Source organism: Typopeltis vanoorti, chromosome 13 (assembly GCF_054136105.1).
Source record: "Typopeltis vanoorti isolate ZY-2024b chromosome 13, IOZ_Tvanoo_1.0, whole genome shotgun sequence".
In the NCBI taxonomy this organism is placed as follows: Eukaryota; Metazoa; Arthropoda; class Arachnida; order Uropygi; family Thelyphonidae; genus Typopeltis; species Typopeltis vanoorti.
Genome location: NC_143561.1, coordinates 74724820 through 74744967, shown reverse-complemented (window position 1 = coordinate 74744967; position 20148 = coordinate 74724820). Strand labels below are relative to the sequence as shown.

At 35.0% G+C, this 20148-nt stretch overlaps 1 protein-coding gene across 4 annotated transcripts in view; it reads right to left on the bottom strand.

Annotated features, from left to right (window-relative positions):
• The window catches only part of LOC150100287 (palmitoyltransferase ZDHHC2), a 353926-nt gene that overhangs the window by 37289 nt on the left and 296489 nt on the right, over positions 1 to 20148 (bottom strand). For all 4 annotated transcript variants that reach the window (XM_090402380.1, XM_090402379.1, XM_090402378.1 and 1 more), the window contains one exon: positions 12576 to 12697. In XM_090402380.1, the coding sequence (XP_090258506.1) occupies positions 12576 to 12697 (122 nt within the window). The remainder of the gene's footprint in view (positions 1 to 12575; positions 12698 to 20148) is intronic.

Below are 20148 nucleotides of genomic sequence, written 5' to 3'. Positions count from 1 at the left end.
GTGATACCTGGGTCTCAAAAGAAGATTTAGTAACTTGTGTTGAGTATAAAGGTACGGGTATTTTTAGGAAGGATAGCATAGGAGGAGAAGAGAAGGGATGATGCTAATGATATCTGATGATTTCAGTCTAGTTGAGGTAAGAGGCTATGACTGCAATCAGTAACAATTTTCCACCTAGCAGTGAGTTTGAAGTTAATGATATGAGGTGGCACCTAAGAAGATCAAATACATGATGGGGGTGTTGCTAATGGATCAATTGTTGGTGATCAAATGCACTGCTAAATAAACCTAAGATGTACTAAAATTTTGTAAAGGGATACTAAATTATTTGGACAGTGACTGAATAGCAGTGAAATTTCATCAGAAGAATGAAGCTGAATTTATTTTTGCAAGTCAACTTCCTTAAGCAGTATGTGACAGAAGGAATTGGGGTTCAAAAAGTATTAGAACTGATTATAGTGTATGGGAGAATTCAGTTAAAGGAATAATTGTTCTGTCTCCAGCTGGTCATGGTGACCATGCTGTAACTGAGAAGTGGCTAAACATATGGATGTTCCATTCAGAAAAGGTAACATGCTTTAACAAGTATTAAAACATACATCAATGATGCAATATCAGAATGTTTTCCCACAGTTCAAAGCAAAAACAGGGTGGGAGTGAAATGGATGTGCAATCTTAATCAGTAAAAGATGACATATAAAGAATACCATGGGCATAAGGATGTACACGGTTATGAAAATAATAAGTTGCAGGTCAGAAGAATTAGAACTATTCTACAGAAAGCTAAACTGGCTCTGCAAGCTAGAATGAATGTGAGAAAATAAAATTCTGAATGCAGGTGATGGCCACAGTAATCTATATCCTAAATTCTGTGTTTAGTTCTTGTCTCCAAGATAACGGAAGTCTATCTTCATGCTGCACAATACCCTTGAATATTACACACTGAGTTACTTTCTTCATCGAACTGTTTTCAGAAAGTAAGAAGTTTAAACAGCATGTGATTAATACTGAAGGTAAGTATAACTTTTCTTCTTGCTTCAAACATGTTTTGTCCTGTCTAAAAAGAAAGCTGAAATGACATCCAAATGAATCATGCAACTTTACAATTATCAGCACATAAACTTAACTTCCATGGATGTCCCTTGTCCCTTAACTTCCACTGTCCCTTGTCAATGTGTAAATATGCATTGTAAAAATATTCTTGTATAGTGACAGTGATATCACTATAAATGAGGAACTGAACTTAGAGGTTTCTTGCATATGTTAGTGTACAGTAAATAATGTTTTCCTATTTTGCCATTAAAAATAATATGAAATGAAGGAATGACAAATTTTCATATTTATGAAACAAACTTCATTAAACTCTGTGAACTGACAGAGGATACTGTTTATGAGTGACAGAGAAATTTTGAATAATACTCCTTAAAACAGAATCATTTAAATAATAATAATTCCTAGTTGTTTAATAGAGACATGAATGTTAGACATACTATATTTTTTGAATAACAGCATCACACATGTAACAGAAAACTAAATATACTTTATTACATCTATTTATTTCTCTCAGTAGGAGTAATAAATTATATTTAGTTTTCACTTAGATGTGTGAAGCTGTTATTCAAAAAATATAATTATTATTAATTATCAAACCTCCAAGGAGTCAGGAGCTCACTGAGAGAGAGTTCACTGATCATCGACACCAGCTGTCATACCATCTCAAACTCAATCATACTAAATGCACTTGACACTTGAACAAACTGTTCCACCCATTCTTCACCATCATCAAATTCCTGCTATGTACCCTCAAGGGGTGTACAGGATATGATAGTACTACATGAAAAATTTACATCATTACTAACTTCCTATCTACAATTTTCCTCCAAATCAGTCTGTTACTTGTCAAGACTCCAACATTATCAGATCTTATATTTCTATCGTCTAAGGCACTTTGTACCGTATCAATCCATCTATATCTTGGTCTTCCTCTGGGTCGTTTTCCTGACAACTTGACAGAGAACACTTGTTTTGCTAATTTTTCCGCGCCCATTCTGTTTAAGGAACCATACCACCTGAGATTAGCTCTGCTAACGCATTCCTGGATGCTAACAATATCAAGTTCTTTCCTAATATCCTCGTTTTTAATATGATATTGTCATTGATACCATCTGTTCATGCCTCTAATCTTTCTCAGGACTCTCATATCTGCAGTCTCTAGTCTTTGGTTAAGTACTTTACTTCTGACCCAGCTGTCAGATCCATAAATTAAAACTGGTTGGAACACTGTCTGTATACAGCTAATTTAGTGTTCTGACTAATTTCTCTCTTATTGTATATAAATTTATTCAGTTGACTTCTTACCATACCAGCTTTGTTGATTCTGTTGTCTATTTCCATAATTAATTCAATCTTCACTAAAAATCATGCTTAAATAGCTGAAATGTTTTACTTGTTCTATAGGTTCTCCATTCACAATGAAGTTGATATTTTCAATGCTTCTACATATTTTCATTATCTTTGTCTTGTTATTGCTGACCTTCATACCATATCTATTACAACAGTTATTCAATTTAGTCAGGGAATCTTGTAAACTTGTAGCAGATTTATTCAGAAGTATAACATCGTCCGCATAAAGCACAGAGCTGACATTAACATCTCCAATTCTGATATCATGTTTAATACCACTTTCCTTCATAATGTGATCCATATAGATAATGAATAGAGGGGATAAAGTACATCCTTGTCTCACACTAGATTTAACATTAAACCATCTTCCTGTACTTCCTTCAATTCTAACTGCTGACTTACAACTCAAATAAAGACTAAGTATTGCTTGATATAATTTTCCATTCACACCATATAACTGTAGTGTATTGAATAGCTTCTCTCTTGGCACCTTGTCATATGTCTTTTCTAAATCGACAAACTTAAATACAGATCTTTGTTATATTCCCATGATTTCTCTACTATTTGTCGTAAAGTGAAGATCTGATCCTGACAGCCTTTATTTGGCCTGAATCCAGCTTGTTCTTGTCAATTCTAACTGCTGACTTACAACTCAAATAAAGACTAAGTATTGCTTGATATAATTTTCCATTCACACCATATAACTGTAGTGTATTGAATAGCTTCTCTCTTGGCACCTTGTCATATGTTTTTTCTAAATCGACAAACTTAAATACAGATCTTTGTTATATTCCCATGATTTCTCTACTATTTGTCGTAAAGTGAAGATCTGATCCTGACAGCCTTTATTTGGCCTGAATCCAGCTTGTTCTTCACTAAGCTTTTCTTCCACAATTCTTCTCAAGCGTTTCTCAAGTATACTAGCATAAATCTTACCAGGAACATTCAGTAGGGAAATACGTCTTTAATTCTCACATTCAGTTTTATTTCCCTTTTTATATATGGGTACTATGAGAGCTCTACTCCAATCATCTGGAATTCGTCCCTCTGTCCACACCTTCTGAAACTATGCAGTGCAGCCACTGTAAGCAAATACTTAAGCATTTCTGGTCGAATATCATCTACTCCTGCTGCCGTTCCACATTTCAAGCCTTTGATGGCTTTTTCTACTTCAAGTATGGATATGTATTCCTGACTGTATGCCATCTGAGTGTTTTTTTACCACTGTGTTATCACTGCATGTTTCATTTAGCAATTTTTCAAAGTAATTACGCCATACTACAAGGATATCTTTTTCTCCTGTTTTCATGTCACCTTTATCATCTCTAATTCCTTTCAGAGCACTCTTTCCTCCATTTCTGAGCTTCTTCAACAAACTCCAGAATATTTTGCCACTTCTTGATATTTATTTTCTATGTTCTTGCCAAAGTCCTACCATGACTTTTGCTTAGCTATTTTACATAGTGTTTAGTATTCTCTAAGAGTACAAACTGATTTATTTGCCAGGAACTTTTGATATGCTTTCTTCTTTTCCTGCACTGCCTCTTTTACTTCCTATGTCCACCATGGAGTTCTGATTTTTCTATCCTTGCAGACAACCTCACCACATGGCTCTCTGGCTGAATCAATCAGGGTTTTCTTCAAGGTTTGCCACTGAATCTCCAAGGTTTGGTTCCTGCACTCAAACTCTTCCATTTTTTCTTCAATAATCTTTGTGTATTTTAGTCTACAGTTCACATCTGAGAGCTGCTCAACTTTTATTCGCTTTAAAACTTTCTTACATGTTCTTCTTTTCAATATGAAATTCAATTTTATCCTGCTCAAGACCAAATAGTGATCACTTCCAATTTCAAATCCTCTGTACACTGTGGTGTCCTGCACCAGAGAGAAAACATCACTATCAACAATAACATAGTCAATGAGACTTTTCTTATTCCTTGTATCTTCTCTGCATGTGAATTTGTGCACATTTTTATGTTGGAATATGGTGTTAATAATAACCACTTCATGTTCCGAGCAGAAATCCAACAAGTATTTGCTATTATTATTAGCTTTGTTCTTTTCTCCAAATTTTCCCAAAGTATTTTTGTATGTTTGACAATCATTTCCTACTCTGCTATTTAGATCCCCAACCAGGACCAACTTTTCATTTTTCATTGTGTCAGTTGCTTTCTCCAAAGTCAAAAAATTACTCCATTTCTATCTTAGTAGAACCTTCTGTGAGCCCACAGGCACAAATAAGTCTCATTGTCTAATTCCCCATTCTCATATTTGCCCACATCACTCTACTTGAGACTGCCTGCCATTCAAGAAGATTAGCCTCGTATTTAGTGTTGAATACTGGCTACTCCTTTTCCTTGATTTGCCTGAATATAACATTTTGTATTTATTGCTTAGAAAGATCTCACCAGTTTTTGTCTTTTTTGTTTCAGTCACCGCTATTATGTCGATCTGGTACTTATCTAATTCCTCAGCTAGCTCCATTTCTTTGCCATTCAGGCTTCTTATGTTGATAGTACTGATCTTCAACTCTGGTGATATTGAGTTGGGGTATCCCTTATCCTTTCCCCATCTTCCACATAATAAAAAATATCAGTTGATAACATATAGCATGCTTTCAGAAGTTTATAGACCCATGTCATATTGCTCTTCTTTCTCCTGATACTATGGTCCACATACTCTCAATCTATTCTCATAATCTACACTCATAATCCCGATATTATCTTTGAAACAAACTCTTTTGACAACTTAATATTAATGGTGGTGAAGAAAATTGGCAATTTCAAACTTCTGTCAAAAGAAGAATGAAGAAAAATCTTTTCCTCATCATTCAGTCCTGAACTTATGAATTGCTTAACAATGGAAATTACTGTAGTGAAACAGAGTGAATTATTATTAGTTTTAACGATTTTGGCAAATAAATAGTAAATAATGATAAAAAAAAATCATAACTTCAAAATTCATTTGCCAAAATATGGAATAAGCGAGGAGGAGGATTGGGGAAATAATTTTATCAAGTGAACCTGAACCTAGGGAACTCTATACATTATACCAAATTAATTAATAGGCTCCTATTAAGTGAATTTTGCAATGTTTAAAATTAATCTATTAGATTTATTTTATCAGTCAGTCTGTATGCAAGTTATTCAAACTCTGGCTGAACAGATTTATTTCATGAATTAGATATTTGGAATCATTTATAAAAATTTATCTGTACATCATCATCAAATACCTGACATTTACCCTCAAAGGGTGTACACAGGATATGATATTACTACATGAAAAATTTACATCATTACTAACTTCCTATCTACAATTTTCCTCCCAATCTATTACCCCAAGACTTCAACATTGTCAGATCTTATAATTTCTATCTTCTCAGGCACTTTTTACCATATCAATCTACCTATATCTTGGTCTTCCTCTGGGTCTTTTTTCCTTCAACCTGGCACAGAACACTTCTTTTGTTAATCTTTCCTCTTCCATTCTGTTCAAGTAAATATAACACCTGAGATTAGCTCTGCTAAGATATTCTTGAATGCTACCCATGTCAAGTTCTTTCCTAACATCATTGTTTTTAACATAATATTGCCATTGATGCCATCTACTTCTAACACAGCTCTAGGATCCATAAGTTAAAATTGGTTTGAACACTGTCTTGTACACTGCTAATTTAGTGTTTTGACTAATTTCTCTCTTATTCTATATAAATTTATTCAGTTGACCTCCTACCATACAGCTTTGTTGATTCTGTTGTCTATTTCCATATTTAATTTAATCTTCACTAAAAATCATGCTTAAATAACCAAAATGTTTTACTTGTTCTATAGGTTCTCCATTCGCAATGAAGTTGATATTTTCAATGCTTCTGCCTATTTTCATTGTCTTTGTCTTGTTATTGCTGACCTTCATACCATATCTATTACAACAGCTATTCAATTTAGTTAGAGAATCTTGCAGACTTGTAGCAAATTTATTTAGAAGTATAACATCATCTGCATAAAGCAGAGCTGACATTAACATATCCAATTTTGATATAAGATTTAATACCACTTTCCTTAATAAATGTGATCCATATAGATAATGAATAACAGAGGGTATAATGTACATCCTTGTCTAACACCAGATTTAACATTAAACCATCTTCCTATACTTCCTTCAATTCTAACTGCTGACTTACAACTCAAATAAAGACTAAGTATTGATTGATATAATGCCCCCACTGACACCATACAACTGTAGCTTTTTGAATAGCTTCTCTCTTGGCACTTGTCATATGCCTTTTCCAGATCAACAAAACCTAAATACAGATCTTTGTTATATTCCCATGATTTCTCAACTATTTGTCATAAAGTGAAGATCTGATCCTGACAGCCTCTATTTGGCCTGAATCCTGCTCGTTCTTCATCAAGCCTCTCTTCCACAATCTTTCTCAACCATTTCTCAAGTATACTGGCATAAATCTTTCCAGTATGGGTATTATGAGAGCTATACTATATTCCACTCCAATCATCTGGAATTCGGCTCCCTGTTCACGCCCTATAAACTATCCAGAGTAGCCACTGTAAGACTTTTATACCTCCATACTTGAGCATTTCTGGTTGAATATCATCTACTCCAGCTGCCTTTCCACATTTCAGACTTTTAATGGATTTTTCTACTTCAAGCATGGATACGTATTCCTGATTGTATGCCTGGTCAGTGTTTTTTTTTTTTAATGACTGTGCTGTCATCACTGCTAGTTTCATTTAGCAATTTTTCAAAGTAATTAATCCATATTTAAAGGATATCTTTTTCTCCAGTTTTCATATCACCTCTATTATCTCCAATTTCTTTTACAGCACTCTTTCCTCCATTTCTGAGCTTTTTCAACAACCTCCAGAATATCTTGCCACCTTCTTGATATTTATTTTCTATGTTCTTACCAAAGTCTTTCTATGACTTCTGTTTAGCTAGTTTTACACACTGTTTAGCTTTCTTACATTTGTCTCTGTATTCTCTAAGAGCACAAGCTGACTTATTTGCCAGGAACTTTTGATATGCTTTCTTCGTTTCCCTTGCTGCCTCTTTAACTTCCTGTGTCCACCATGAAGTTCTGGTTTTTCTATCCTTGCAGACAACCTCACCATGCCTCACTGGCTGAATCAATCAGGGTTTTCTTCAGAGCTTGACACTGAATCGCCAAGGTTTGATTCGTGTTCTGAAACTCTTTCAGTTTTTCTTGAATAATGTTTGTATGTTTCAGTCTACAGTTCACATCTGAGAGCTGCTCAACTTTTATTCGCTTTAAAACTTTCTTACATATTATTCTTTTCAATACGAAATTCAATTTTATCCTGCTCAAGACTAAATAGTGATCACTTCCAATTTCAAATCTTCTGTACACTCTAGCGTCCTGCACCAGGGAGAAAACATCACTATCAACAATAACATAGTCAATGAGACTTTTCTTATTCCTTGTGTCTTCTCGACATGTGAATTTATGCATATTTTTATGTTGGAATATGGTGTTAATAATAACCACTTCATGTCCCAGGCAGAAATCCAACAAGTATTTGCTATTATTATTAGCTTTGCTCTTTTCTCCAAATTTTCCCAAAGTATTTTTGTATGTCTGACAATCATTTCCTACTCTGCTATTTAGATCCCCAACAAGGACCAACGTTTCATTTTTCATTGTGTCAGTTGCTTTCTCCCAAGTCTCAAAAAATTACTCCACTTCTATCTTAGTAGAACCTTCTGTGGGACCACAGGCACAAATAAGTCTCATTGTCTAATTCCCCATTCTCATATTTGCCCACATCAGCCTACTTGAAATTGCCTACCATTCAAGAAGATTAGCCTCGTATTTTGTGTTGAATACTATGACTACTGCTTTTCCTTGATTGCGATTGTCTAAATATAACATTTTGAATTTATTGCTCAGAAAGATCTCGCCAGTTTTTGTTTCAGTCAGGCCTATTATGTTGATCTGGTAACTTATACAGTTCCTCAGCTAGCTCCATTTCTTTGCCATTCAATCTTCTTATGTTAATAGTACTGATCTTGAACTGTGGTGATATTGAGTTGGGGGTGTGTTTTAGGGTTTGTTCCAGGAGATGAATTTTCACTGTTCACCCTGGTGAAAAACAGGGACCTTGTTTAACCAGGCGACGCTCCAGCTGGCATGAAATTCTGTCATGTTGTACCATCATTTAATATTGTGGTTTAAGCCAATAAGAATACAATTTGGTCGGCTAAATCCCAATTTGCCAGCCCATCTTCGTTCGTTCAGTATCAAAGTAGATACCCAACAGGGTGCACCACGAGAAGGTGAGGATTGGACATTAGGTCAGAAGCCCTGGTCGGTTCTCCGCATTCCTTTAAAGGCTATGTGGAGGTCTCCTCTCCATTATACAGCTTTTACCCTTAAGCACTCCTTTATCTGGACAAATCAAATCAAATTTTATCTGGACATAGAAATTTTTATTTCAATTATGGGCAAGTACCAAATGTAGAAATTACATACTGCAATAATAACATTTCATCATTTTTGTTTGGTAAAATTATTTGAAATGATCTTAATTTGAACTGCATTGGACTGGATGGAATTTAATGAAATGTGGAATTTTAAATCCATGACAACTTGTCAAATCACATCAATTTTGCTTTCAATCAGATCATTCCTAATGGCATTTCTCTAAATGTTGTGAAGGTCTGTGCTCGAGAACTGACTCCTATTCGAGTCATCTTATTGTTCTTTCCTATTCCACTGGTATCTATCTCACAACCTGGAAATTAGTCCATATTTAGCTCATTCCTAAGAAGGATTATAAATTGTTGCAAATTACCATCTAATTTCACTCACTTCAGTTTTTCTAAAATAAAGGAGAAAAACCATCACAGGTCATTATTCTAACCTAACCTCCAAATCTCTCTCTCCCTCGGCATAAATCTATTACAAATATCATCTCTTCAGCATCCAAGAAATTAGGTCATCTTTCACACAAAACAGCTATTTAACTTTGTAGAGTAATTAGAGGAACACACACCAGAGTGGATGTTATGTAGGTCACTTATATGGTGTGTCTTCTAATTACTGTTTATTTCATTCTGTAGATAGATTATGAGAGCAGATACATAAGCTTAGTATTGCATACCTTTACAGAGGCCTTATATTACAAGCAGTATTAATTAAGATATTATTTTAGATCCAATTTAGCATAGCACACTATACAAGAGTGAAATGTGCCTTTGGACAAAATTAAGGTAACTGTGTCAAATACAAAAATGATATAGTTCCATTACTTAGAGTTTGCTTACAAAAGCATCTTTCTTAAGCAAACAAAGAACTACTTCTGATTATAAATCTGCACATCAGATCCACTGGGTCTGATGCCCTGATTCAGCAGCATAGTCTGCAATGAAATGAATATAATATGGGTACTGGACATATTTTTTATGTTCATCTATACAGATGTCAATATGAAGAAATGATCTATACATGAGAAATATGGAACAAATACAGCCGCCTCAAACTATCAAAAATCTTAGAGACTTGTGAGGCCATCAACCCAAAATTCAAGACTGTATGGGCTCCAGTTAGGACTTAGGCTATTATAATAGATCTTGGTGATCAAGCAAAATATCAACTTAAAAGTTAAATTTAATTATTATACAGAATGAGAAATCAGTATTTAAATAACTGTATTAAATAATTTCCCCAAGTACAATTCAACATACCTAATTTAATAATTTGTAGTGATTCTGTTAATGTAATCAATCAATCATATTTTACTTAACCAGTGTAAGATATTTGGAATTTATTCAATTTAAGCAAGTCAAAATATTTAAAATTTTTAAATAATGATGGGAAGAATGATGAGATTCTGTGTGTAAGGGTGACAGTACACAGCGTGTCCATTAAGTAATGAGATTGATTTTATAGGACAGCCCTTTGAATAAAAGAAACAAACATGTTTCCAGTTTTGACTGCTTGAATGTGTTGTAATCGCAGGTGCAATTTTCAAGTCTGTGAAAGCTAGGGAAATTGCTGCCCATTACAGGTGAATAGCCACTAGACTACTCGGCTTGGTGTCAGTTAAAAAAACAGCCAGATTAATCTTAGAAAGAGATTTACACAAGAGGAAGATATGTTTGAGGTTTGTGCTAGCCATGTTGATGCTGTGCGCTGTCTGTGAAGTCAATCTGTGTGATCAATCACCCCCTGTTCACCAGATTTGGCTTCCATACACTTTTTCCTGTTCCCAAAGATGAAGTGTGCCTTGAAAGTGTGCTTCAGCAACATTGAGGACATCCACCATGATTTTGAACACCAGCATGACAGATGTAAACATTATGTGGAGTTGGAGGGAGACTATTTTGAATCTGTGTAATTGACAATTCCAAATATAATTCTTTGTTTTCATATAATAATTGTTTCATTACTTAATGAGCACACTGTGTATTATGTAAAAGTGTTACACATTATCATGAAAATGATTATGAGGAAAGAACGATTTTTGTGTTCTTCCATGTTAAAGTAAGTACTGGATAAGAGCAGAGATTAGCAAGTTGTCCAAACTGTTTCATGTGGGCTGCCGAAGACAGTATACAGGTAACACATTACATCTGTGGACAAATGCGAAGAGTATCAAAAACAAAAGGGATTAGAGTTTGTTGCATTGGTGAATACTTTGGGATATCAGATTGTAGGCATTAGTGACACCTGGATGTTAGAGACAGATATGTTAACTGGTATCATAGTGTAAAGGGTACAGTATTTTTAAGAAGAATAGACAGGAAAGAGGGCGGGGGGGTTGTTAATAATATCAGATAATTTGAGTCCAGCTAGAGCAGAAATGTATGACTGCAATAGCAGTAACAATTTTCCATATGGCAGTGAGTTTGAAGTCATGTGGTGTGAGGTAAAATTTGACAAGATTAACCATATAGTGGAATATTTTTACAAACTTAGTGAATTAGTTGCCCAGTAATGAAAAAAAAATCCATCACCAAATAAAGATGATAGGTGCAAAACCAGTAACTATTTTATGCAAAGCTAAGTCTGAATATGAAAGGAAACTGGTTCTGTAAACAACGACAATCGAAAAGAATTTATTGTTATATTGCAAATAAAAGAAAAAGAAAGAATGTGAAAGAATAAGTGTAATGAATGCAGATGGTATGTGGGTGACAGATGCAGAAGAGATTGTTCAACTAATGAGTATCCATTTTACTAAAAGCTATCACCTAGTGTATGCAACACTGAGTTCATTGTTCACTGAATGAAGAAACTCAAGGTAACTCAAGATGAATGACCTGTACAAACTGAATAAGAATTCAGCAATAAAATAGGGGTTGATGGGATATCAGTATGGATGCTAAAAGTGTTCAGCTGAATTGGCTATTCCTTTGACCAGACTATATAATTTGAGTCTCAGAATAGGGAATACGATTCCACAGGAGTGGAAAGAATGTATGGTGATCCCACAAGGGTGGTGTTAAGACTGATGTATCCAATTATCAACCCATCAGTGTCACTAGAGTGCTGGTGAAAATTTTGGAAAAGTTGGTTAGGGCTTGTATACATAAATTGGTTGACAGAGCATCTATACTTTACGAAGGACAGCATGTTTTAGTAATTTGTTCACATTTTATAATGATGTTACTGTTGAGTTAGACAAGGGGAATGGATACTTTTGACAGGATACAGGATGCATGGACGACTTGCATAAACTGCAGTATGTGGGATACAATTATAAAATATTAGTGTGGATAAGAGTAGCGATGACAGTAAGAGTGTCAAAGATATCACTATTGTGAAATACAGTTTATGAAGACGGAATGAAAATTTTATGAACAGTAGACACCAGCAAACAGGAGAAAGAGGGATGATATAATTGAGACTTATAAACTTTTGAAAGAGTCATACAGGATATCAAAAGATGGAATTTTTCATTTTATGGAAGGTGGAGAAAGGACATCCATGAAATTTAAGATTGAATGCAGTCAAGGGAATGAGAGTCAGATTTCCCCCCCATAGAATGGATTGCCTGGAGGTGGTGCGAATGAATTCAAGAAAAAGTAGGACAGCAGGTGATACATGGCCTCCCTCAATAAGTACTTGACTCATTAATAATAAATTTTGACAATTATCAAAATAAAATGTTCCTAACTCAATGACTGAATACCTGACATCTGTTCACGAGCTTCATCATCAGCTACATTCTCAATCCATCGCTGTCTCTGATTTAATAAACCATCTGTATCTTCATCTGCAGTTCTCTGGGGGAATGTAACTCCATCTCCAGGACTATTCAAAATAGGTTTAAAAAAAAAAAAAAAATCCAGGTAAACAAACAATTAGCATTTTTGCTTATTTATAAATTATTTTAACTGTACATTATCACAGTATTTATCACAATATGATCAAAGGAGAGAACACAAAATATCATGACGGAATTTATCACGAGGTTCTTATTGTTTATAAGGGCAAAATGTGTAAACATTTTTAATCTACATTTTGTAGTTCCCCTGAATCATGTATACCTAGTATTGCCATAAATACTGTTACAACTTCCACACACCCTAGCAGTGCCCACAGAATTGCATGAACTCAGTTCTGTTAGTGGTGCTGTGTACAGCCAAAATTCACATTTTATCAGTAGAGAGAGAGTTGTCTAGCTGTATGGTTTAATATGCAATGACGAGATTATGAGAATAGTGCAGCTGTAATAGCACTTCATAAGATTGGAATGCTGGGTCAGAAGTAAAACACTTGACCAAAGACTAGAGACCGCAGATATGAAAGTCCTGAGAAAGATTAGAGGCGTGAACAGATGGCATCAATGGCAATATCATATTAAAAATGAGGATATTAGGAAAGAACTTGACATTGTCAGCATCCAGGAATGCGTTAGCAGAGCTAATCTCAGATGGTATGGTCACTTAAATAGAATGGGAGAGGAAAGATTAGCAAAACAAGTGTTCTCTGCCAGGTTGGCAGCAAAACGACCCAGAGGAAGACCAAGATATAGATGGATTGATACGGTACAAAGTGCCTTAGACGATAGAAATATAAGATCTGATAATGTTGGAGTCTTGACAAGTAACAGACTGATTTGGAGGAAAATTGTAGATAGGAAGTTAGTAATGATGTAATTTTTTCATGTAGTACTGTCATATCCTGTACACCCCTTGAGGGTACATGGCAGGAATTTGATGATGATGATGATGAAGATTGGAATGCAGCCACCTGTTATTTTCAACATGATAAAAACACTCGGGATCAATAGAATGTTTGTGTATCAGAATATTAATCATTATAATGATACAGAAGACGTATCTGACTGCCAAAGAACAGGTCAACCACACTGCTTTAGGATATAACAGCTTATGAGAGCTGCAAAGGCATGCCTCCATCATAATCCTGCATATGAGATCCACTGAAGAGAAAAACAGAGAAAGTGACATTGAGAGAGATGAATATTTCACAGAGAACGATGTCACGTGTACTAACTGATGACCTGGGGGGTGAGAGCCTATTATCATTCTACTGGACACTTCCTAACACTACAACTTATGTGGCAGAGGGTGATAAAATCAAAGGCATTTCTCCAGCAATATGTGAACAACAGACACAGAGAGATCCTCTTCACAGATGAGAAGATTTTCACCATTGAAGAGTTGTTTAACTACCAAAATAATCAGGTATATGCCCTGGATGGTTGCATAGCACATGCCATAGCACCCAGGATTCAGAGAGGTCATCATCAAACCGTTAGTGATGGTTTGGAGTGTGGGGGTGGGTATCCAAGTTGCATATCTGTAAGAAAGGGGTCAAAACCTCCACCGAAGTATATCAGGGGGCCATACCACGATGGTGGAACCCGTGGTATGGCCCCTGAACAACACCTTGTTTTAAGGTAAGCAGTAGATCTTCCAACAGGACTCAACCACTGCACACAAGGCGAGGATCACACAACAGTGGTTGGAAGCGAATATGCCCAACCACATGTTATCATCTAATTGACTGTTTGAAGTCCTGATCTGAATCAGTTGGACTTCAAATTGTGGTCAAAACTTTAGAGAGTATAGCCTGCGAGAAACATCACCCTAGCATAGCTAATTTGAAGGTGGATTTGGAGCAAGCCATGGCATCGTTTCCACTGGATGTCATGCATGATGCCCTTGATGTGTAGCCTCACAGACTTCAGACATGCATGAAGGCAAATGGGGAATATTTCAAACATTGAGTGCTGCTACATGCACGCTATACATGTAGTTTGTGTGTGCTGTAAATGATTTACTGATAGATTAAAGATTTATGCGCTGTATGAGTTGTAACAGTATTTATGGCTAGACTGCGTACACTATTCATATAGCTTTCACTCATCAATAAGAAAAGATCACCACTGTTACAAATACAAAGTACAATTCTGGAAACAAGTATTCCTTGTTTATTGGAGGCATGAAGTTGTAAAAGTTAACAGTAGTCTCTAGAGTAGGGTTTCCAAATTATTTAACACATCTAATCCATATTCTATCCAAGGTGTTCATATACTATATATAGACTTACTTCACTTAAGTAGCATTCACACATATATTTTTTTAAAAAATACTCTTTAGATTTAATATAGTAAATATTCTAATTTCTCTTCCCCTCCCTGATGCATGAAAGGATAAAAATACTCTGAGCAAAGCATACTACATAAAAAGTTCATAAGATTTAATATATCATTAAAACAGGTGATCACAAATGTAGGAAGGCCATCAAGTGATGGTGGTAAGGGAGGCTAAGTGACAATTTCCCATGGCATCTCTTGCAAAAGATGTTGATTTTCCTACAAGCTTGCATGAAAAGTAATCTCATTTGGATTTAAATCAATGTAGTTTGCATTTTTATTATTAGTGTGTGTGTGTATTTTTTTTTTTTTGGGAAGGAAGGGGGTATTGATAAGATATACCCCTTTCTATTATCACCTGGATTCTTTATCACCTGGTACTGCTTTTATCACCTGGATTCTTTATTTGCAATAACTTTTGTTCTCATGATATGAGATGCAGCTGTTGATACCAACTGCTTCTTTGGTTTCTACCTATCCTTTGAAAACAATCCAGATGGGTTCAGAATAATGCTGTCCCGACTTGAATATTTAGGCTTAGGTGCTGGTTTATACTCATAATACAATTTAATGGAAAACTACAGCACAAAGAGAAATAATTAAACAACAGGCTTAATTGTTTCAATATTTCATCTCTGTCACTGAGACATCTTCAGAATACAATGTTAAAATTGTGAAAACACACAAACAATAACTAAGAAATAAAATCAGACTATATAAAGTCATATGAGGGGTGCACGCTATAGGTGCTGTTGGCTAGCCTTAGTTGTTGGGTGGGAGGCCTAAGAATTAAAGTTCCCAAAATTGTGGGAAGTTTAACACAACCACATTTATTAAGAACAGGCTGGTTTTTAAATCTGCTACTGATTCAAAAAGTCTTTCAAGTTTGTATTTACTGTGATGAAGCATAATAGTTTTCTTCGATCTGATTTTATGCTAGGTATCCAAGACATGGTCAGCTAAATCTCATAGTTGTGGTGGCAGATGTATTTTGTGTGTTCATCTAGGTGGATGTTAGATATCTTACAGTTTGACCATAATATGATCAGTTGCAAGAACAAGGAAACATAAACACATGGAACAGAGAGGGGGAGGAAGTGGATCATTAGAAAAGCAGAGAAGAGAAGTCTACTTTAAATGAGGCTTGAAAGTGGTGCAGAAATTACATTTCTTTAAAGTTCATGTGTCCTGACTGATGAAGCCCTACAACTTTAATTAAAGACAAAAATATTGATTTCCTTTAGGTCGATATATTTTTAAGTAATGCAGTACTGAGAGGTGGCTCCATATTTGTTTATCCTAATTCTGTCTGCAAAAGATTTAAGAAATTACTATACATTACTTTAGGCATATTAAGATAAACTGGAAACCTTGCTTGAGACCAACAGGGTACTTTTTGAAGTCACTTAACCCCAGACTAGTGTAATGGTCTCACATCAAGCATGAAAATCATTTGTTTGTGACATTCATGATGGACCATTTACATCCACAGTCCATTATTGGTTAAAAAACAGAGATATTATCAATCATGCTATCATTTACTGAAATTTCATCATTTCTAATTAAATATTTAAATTAATGGTTGTGTATGTTTAAAAATCTGTTCAACATATATAATACATATCTGACAAAAATCTGCATTTGTAAGCTAAGTGTAAACAATAAGAGAATGCTGTATTCTTAGAAACTGGAGTTCAGGGATGATTTAGTAATTTGACCTTTGCATCACTTTGACAATAAGTGTTCTCATTATGCACCTGAGAATGGGCTAAATAAGTATTCATGTTGAGGCTGATGGAAAGTAAACTTAGAGAAAGCCCAAGCTAACATTGGAAGGATAACATCAAAAAAGACCTGGCTGAGATGGGGAAACATATGCCATCTCTTACTGAACAGGGAGGCTTAATGTATTTTTGGTGCACTATATAATCTAGGAATGAAGGATGTTATTTGAGGATTTTTAAAATTTTTTTTTATTTATAGATCCTCTAAAAAAATAACTGTGGGGGTAATAAGATCATCAGTCTGAGTGTGAACACCAAGTTGGATCACATTCTGCTTTTAAATGGAAAATTCTGACAGAACAGATGATATTTTTTTTTTTTTTGATGACAGCCCTTAGAGTACTTTCATTTATAGGTTGAAATGCATGTTATTGATGAAATTCTAAGTATTTGAAGGTAAAACAGGCCAAAGTCTTATGTAAATTATAGGCTTTCTGTTCCATAGAAAAAAGCTCTAATCTGGTGGTTTGAATTTGGGCACATAACAGAGTGAAACTCTTGTAGATTCTTGAGCTTTACAGAAATGAGGTTTCATTTTAATCCTTAAAAAGTTGGAATAATAAAATTGTCTGCATTTGTTAAAACAAGAAATAAGTTAAACACTTTTTTGCATTTAAACTTCTCCAGGCCACGTACCTGTGTCTCCCCCATTGAGACTAAACATACTGAAACTGGAACTATAAGGACAATAATTAAGTGTTCTTCTTCCTCTTGAAAAACGTCTTACAGTATAACAAAGATTCTATGTACCTGCAGTGAAGCTTATGTTACCCTAACTGGAAAAAGTTTTGAGATCTGTAAAAAGAACACTGGGGTGATGAATATAAAAAGTAGGATTAAAATGGCCTCACTGTGCATATTTTCTCAAACTATCATGAAATGGATTGGTCCTCTGGTTCCATGCCTTACCTGAAGGACAATCTCTCTTCAATGATATTTAAGAAATCCTGTGAAACAATATGACTGCATAACATATAAAACAAAAACCAGTGCCTCATTCTTCACGACATTTAAAATGATTCATGTATTTATTTAACCTATATGAACATTTCCATTGTACAGAAACAGCAAGGAAGACCAGTTGCTCGATAGTTTGAAATGAAATAGGACTGAAACTAATAAATAATGCATGAGGAGGCTTTCTGATCAGCTAGTGAAAAATCCTGTAGATTTTTCACTCATTCTGGTAGGTTAGGCCTGGAGAGAGAGTGAGTATAGTGGAGACTGTCAAGGCTATGTGCAATGGATTGAAAACTGGATGCTCTTTCTTTGTGGGAGATGTGCCTCAGGATCCTTCATCCCAATACATGCATCCACATTTTAACTTTTTCCTAACATTCAACAACCATGAAAGACAACATAAGCAAATTCATTAGCAGTGTGGATTAAAAAAAAAAAATTACACATGCACAAATATAACACAAACAAAACTACCGTCCCCAATTAAAAAAAAAAAAAAACCTATAAAAATCAACACAAAAAATGTCAAACATATCCACTTCAACTTGTTTGTAGTCTCAACACAAATTTCAACTATGAGCATCACCATAGTAGCATTAATTATTAATGTTCACTCCAACTTTCCTGACTATACTCTGCATAATTCCTTCCATCATATGGGTGGAACCTGTGCATTTGTGATATCCTATACAAAGAATGTCAAACCTAGAGTTCTCTCTTTATGATCTGATATGGCTCAAGATTTCCTTGCATCATTCAGCTTTACATTAATTTGCTGTCTGTTGCTCTCCAGATTCTTGAACTCTGACCTTTCCCACTATCTGAAGGGTGATCATATACAGTCCAATTACTCAAACATTGAGGTCATCTTTCTTGGGGACTTTGACCTTCAAAACTTAGGAGGATGGTCTGTGTGACTTCTACTCCTCCTCCTTTCCTTTGGCCAACAACTGTTTTCACTCTTTGAATCCAGACACCTGCTCCACCAGAATAAAAATAATTCTGTAGGACATTGAAAAAAACTAACAATGGAGGCCTTCAATCCCTCATTGAAGGCCTCCATTGTTAGTTTTTCTAACAATGTGTCAAACGGCACAAGAAACTAATTCTGCAAGAGGAATGCAAGCAAAACTCCAACATTCCATTCAGCCTACAAGGCAGTTCACAGCACACACACCATCTCCTGCTCAAATGGCAATCAAGCCTTCTAATCTCTCATGAAGAACATTGAGCACAACTTCTGCCTATCTAGATTTCTCCAATAAAGCTGGCATCCACCAGGACTGTACTTTCAACAATGCTCTTTTTCTGATTTGTAAATGATCTTCTGTCACTAACTTCAAATCTTATCCACAGTTCTGCTAAAGATAGTACATCTCTATTTTTCATTAGAAAAACATTACAATGCTCATGTATCCTAAGCATGGATGATTTTCCATAATTAGTTCCCTAAACTTACTATATTTCAGTTGGGTGAGGACAATCTTGTCAACTTCAAGTTGACAAGATTGTCAACAACCAAAACAGTTCTTCCTTATTTTACACAAGAATGACTATCTATACTTCATATTGCCTCATCTTTGACAATATAAAGATCTCCACAAAAAATCATATCTCTTCTTGGACTGATTTACACTGCTAGCCTCTCCTGGCAAAAACACATTCACAGTCTCCTTCAAATAAAATAAAACTATATGCATTTTGCTGCTCAAGACATTATTTCTCACCTCTATAACTCCAATATTAACTGTACACATCTCAAATCTGATTTGGAATATTCTTCTCACATATAGAGTGGTAGATCAAAATTTTCTCTAAAAATGCTTGATACTGTCCAGAAGAGGGCGATTTGGTTAACTAGTGAATTTTTTTTTTTTAAATATAACAGATTCACTGAAGCCAATATCTCGCAGATCTAGCATTTCCACTCTGTGGCTGTTTTATAAGTATTTTCATGGATGCTGTTCTGCTGAACATTTCTTCACTTCCTTCAAAACTCATAAACCAGAGTAGCTGCTGTTTAACATTCATTCACTGTGCAGCTCAAAACACGCAACCTCTCATGTGAGGATGGATAATAATAATAAAAAAAAAACATCCTGTATAGCAATATTAAAACTATCTTTCCTTAGCTGTTCCTCAAAAGATGAAGTTAAGCCATTATCAGTACATGAAGAACACAGGATACACTGCCAGTGTAAATTTTCTTATTATGGTGGGGGGGGGGGGTAGATCTGCAACAAAACAGAAGAAAACAAATTATACAGTTATGTACAGTATGGATGAATTGGATTAGCAAACCATGAACCTTGACAACCTACATGCAATTATATGGAGAAAAAAATTAATGTCAACTAATTGAAATGTAAATAGATATTTAAATAGAAATTAATAAA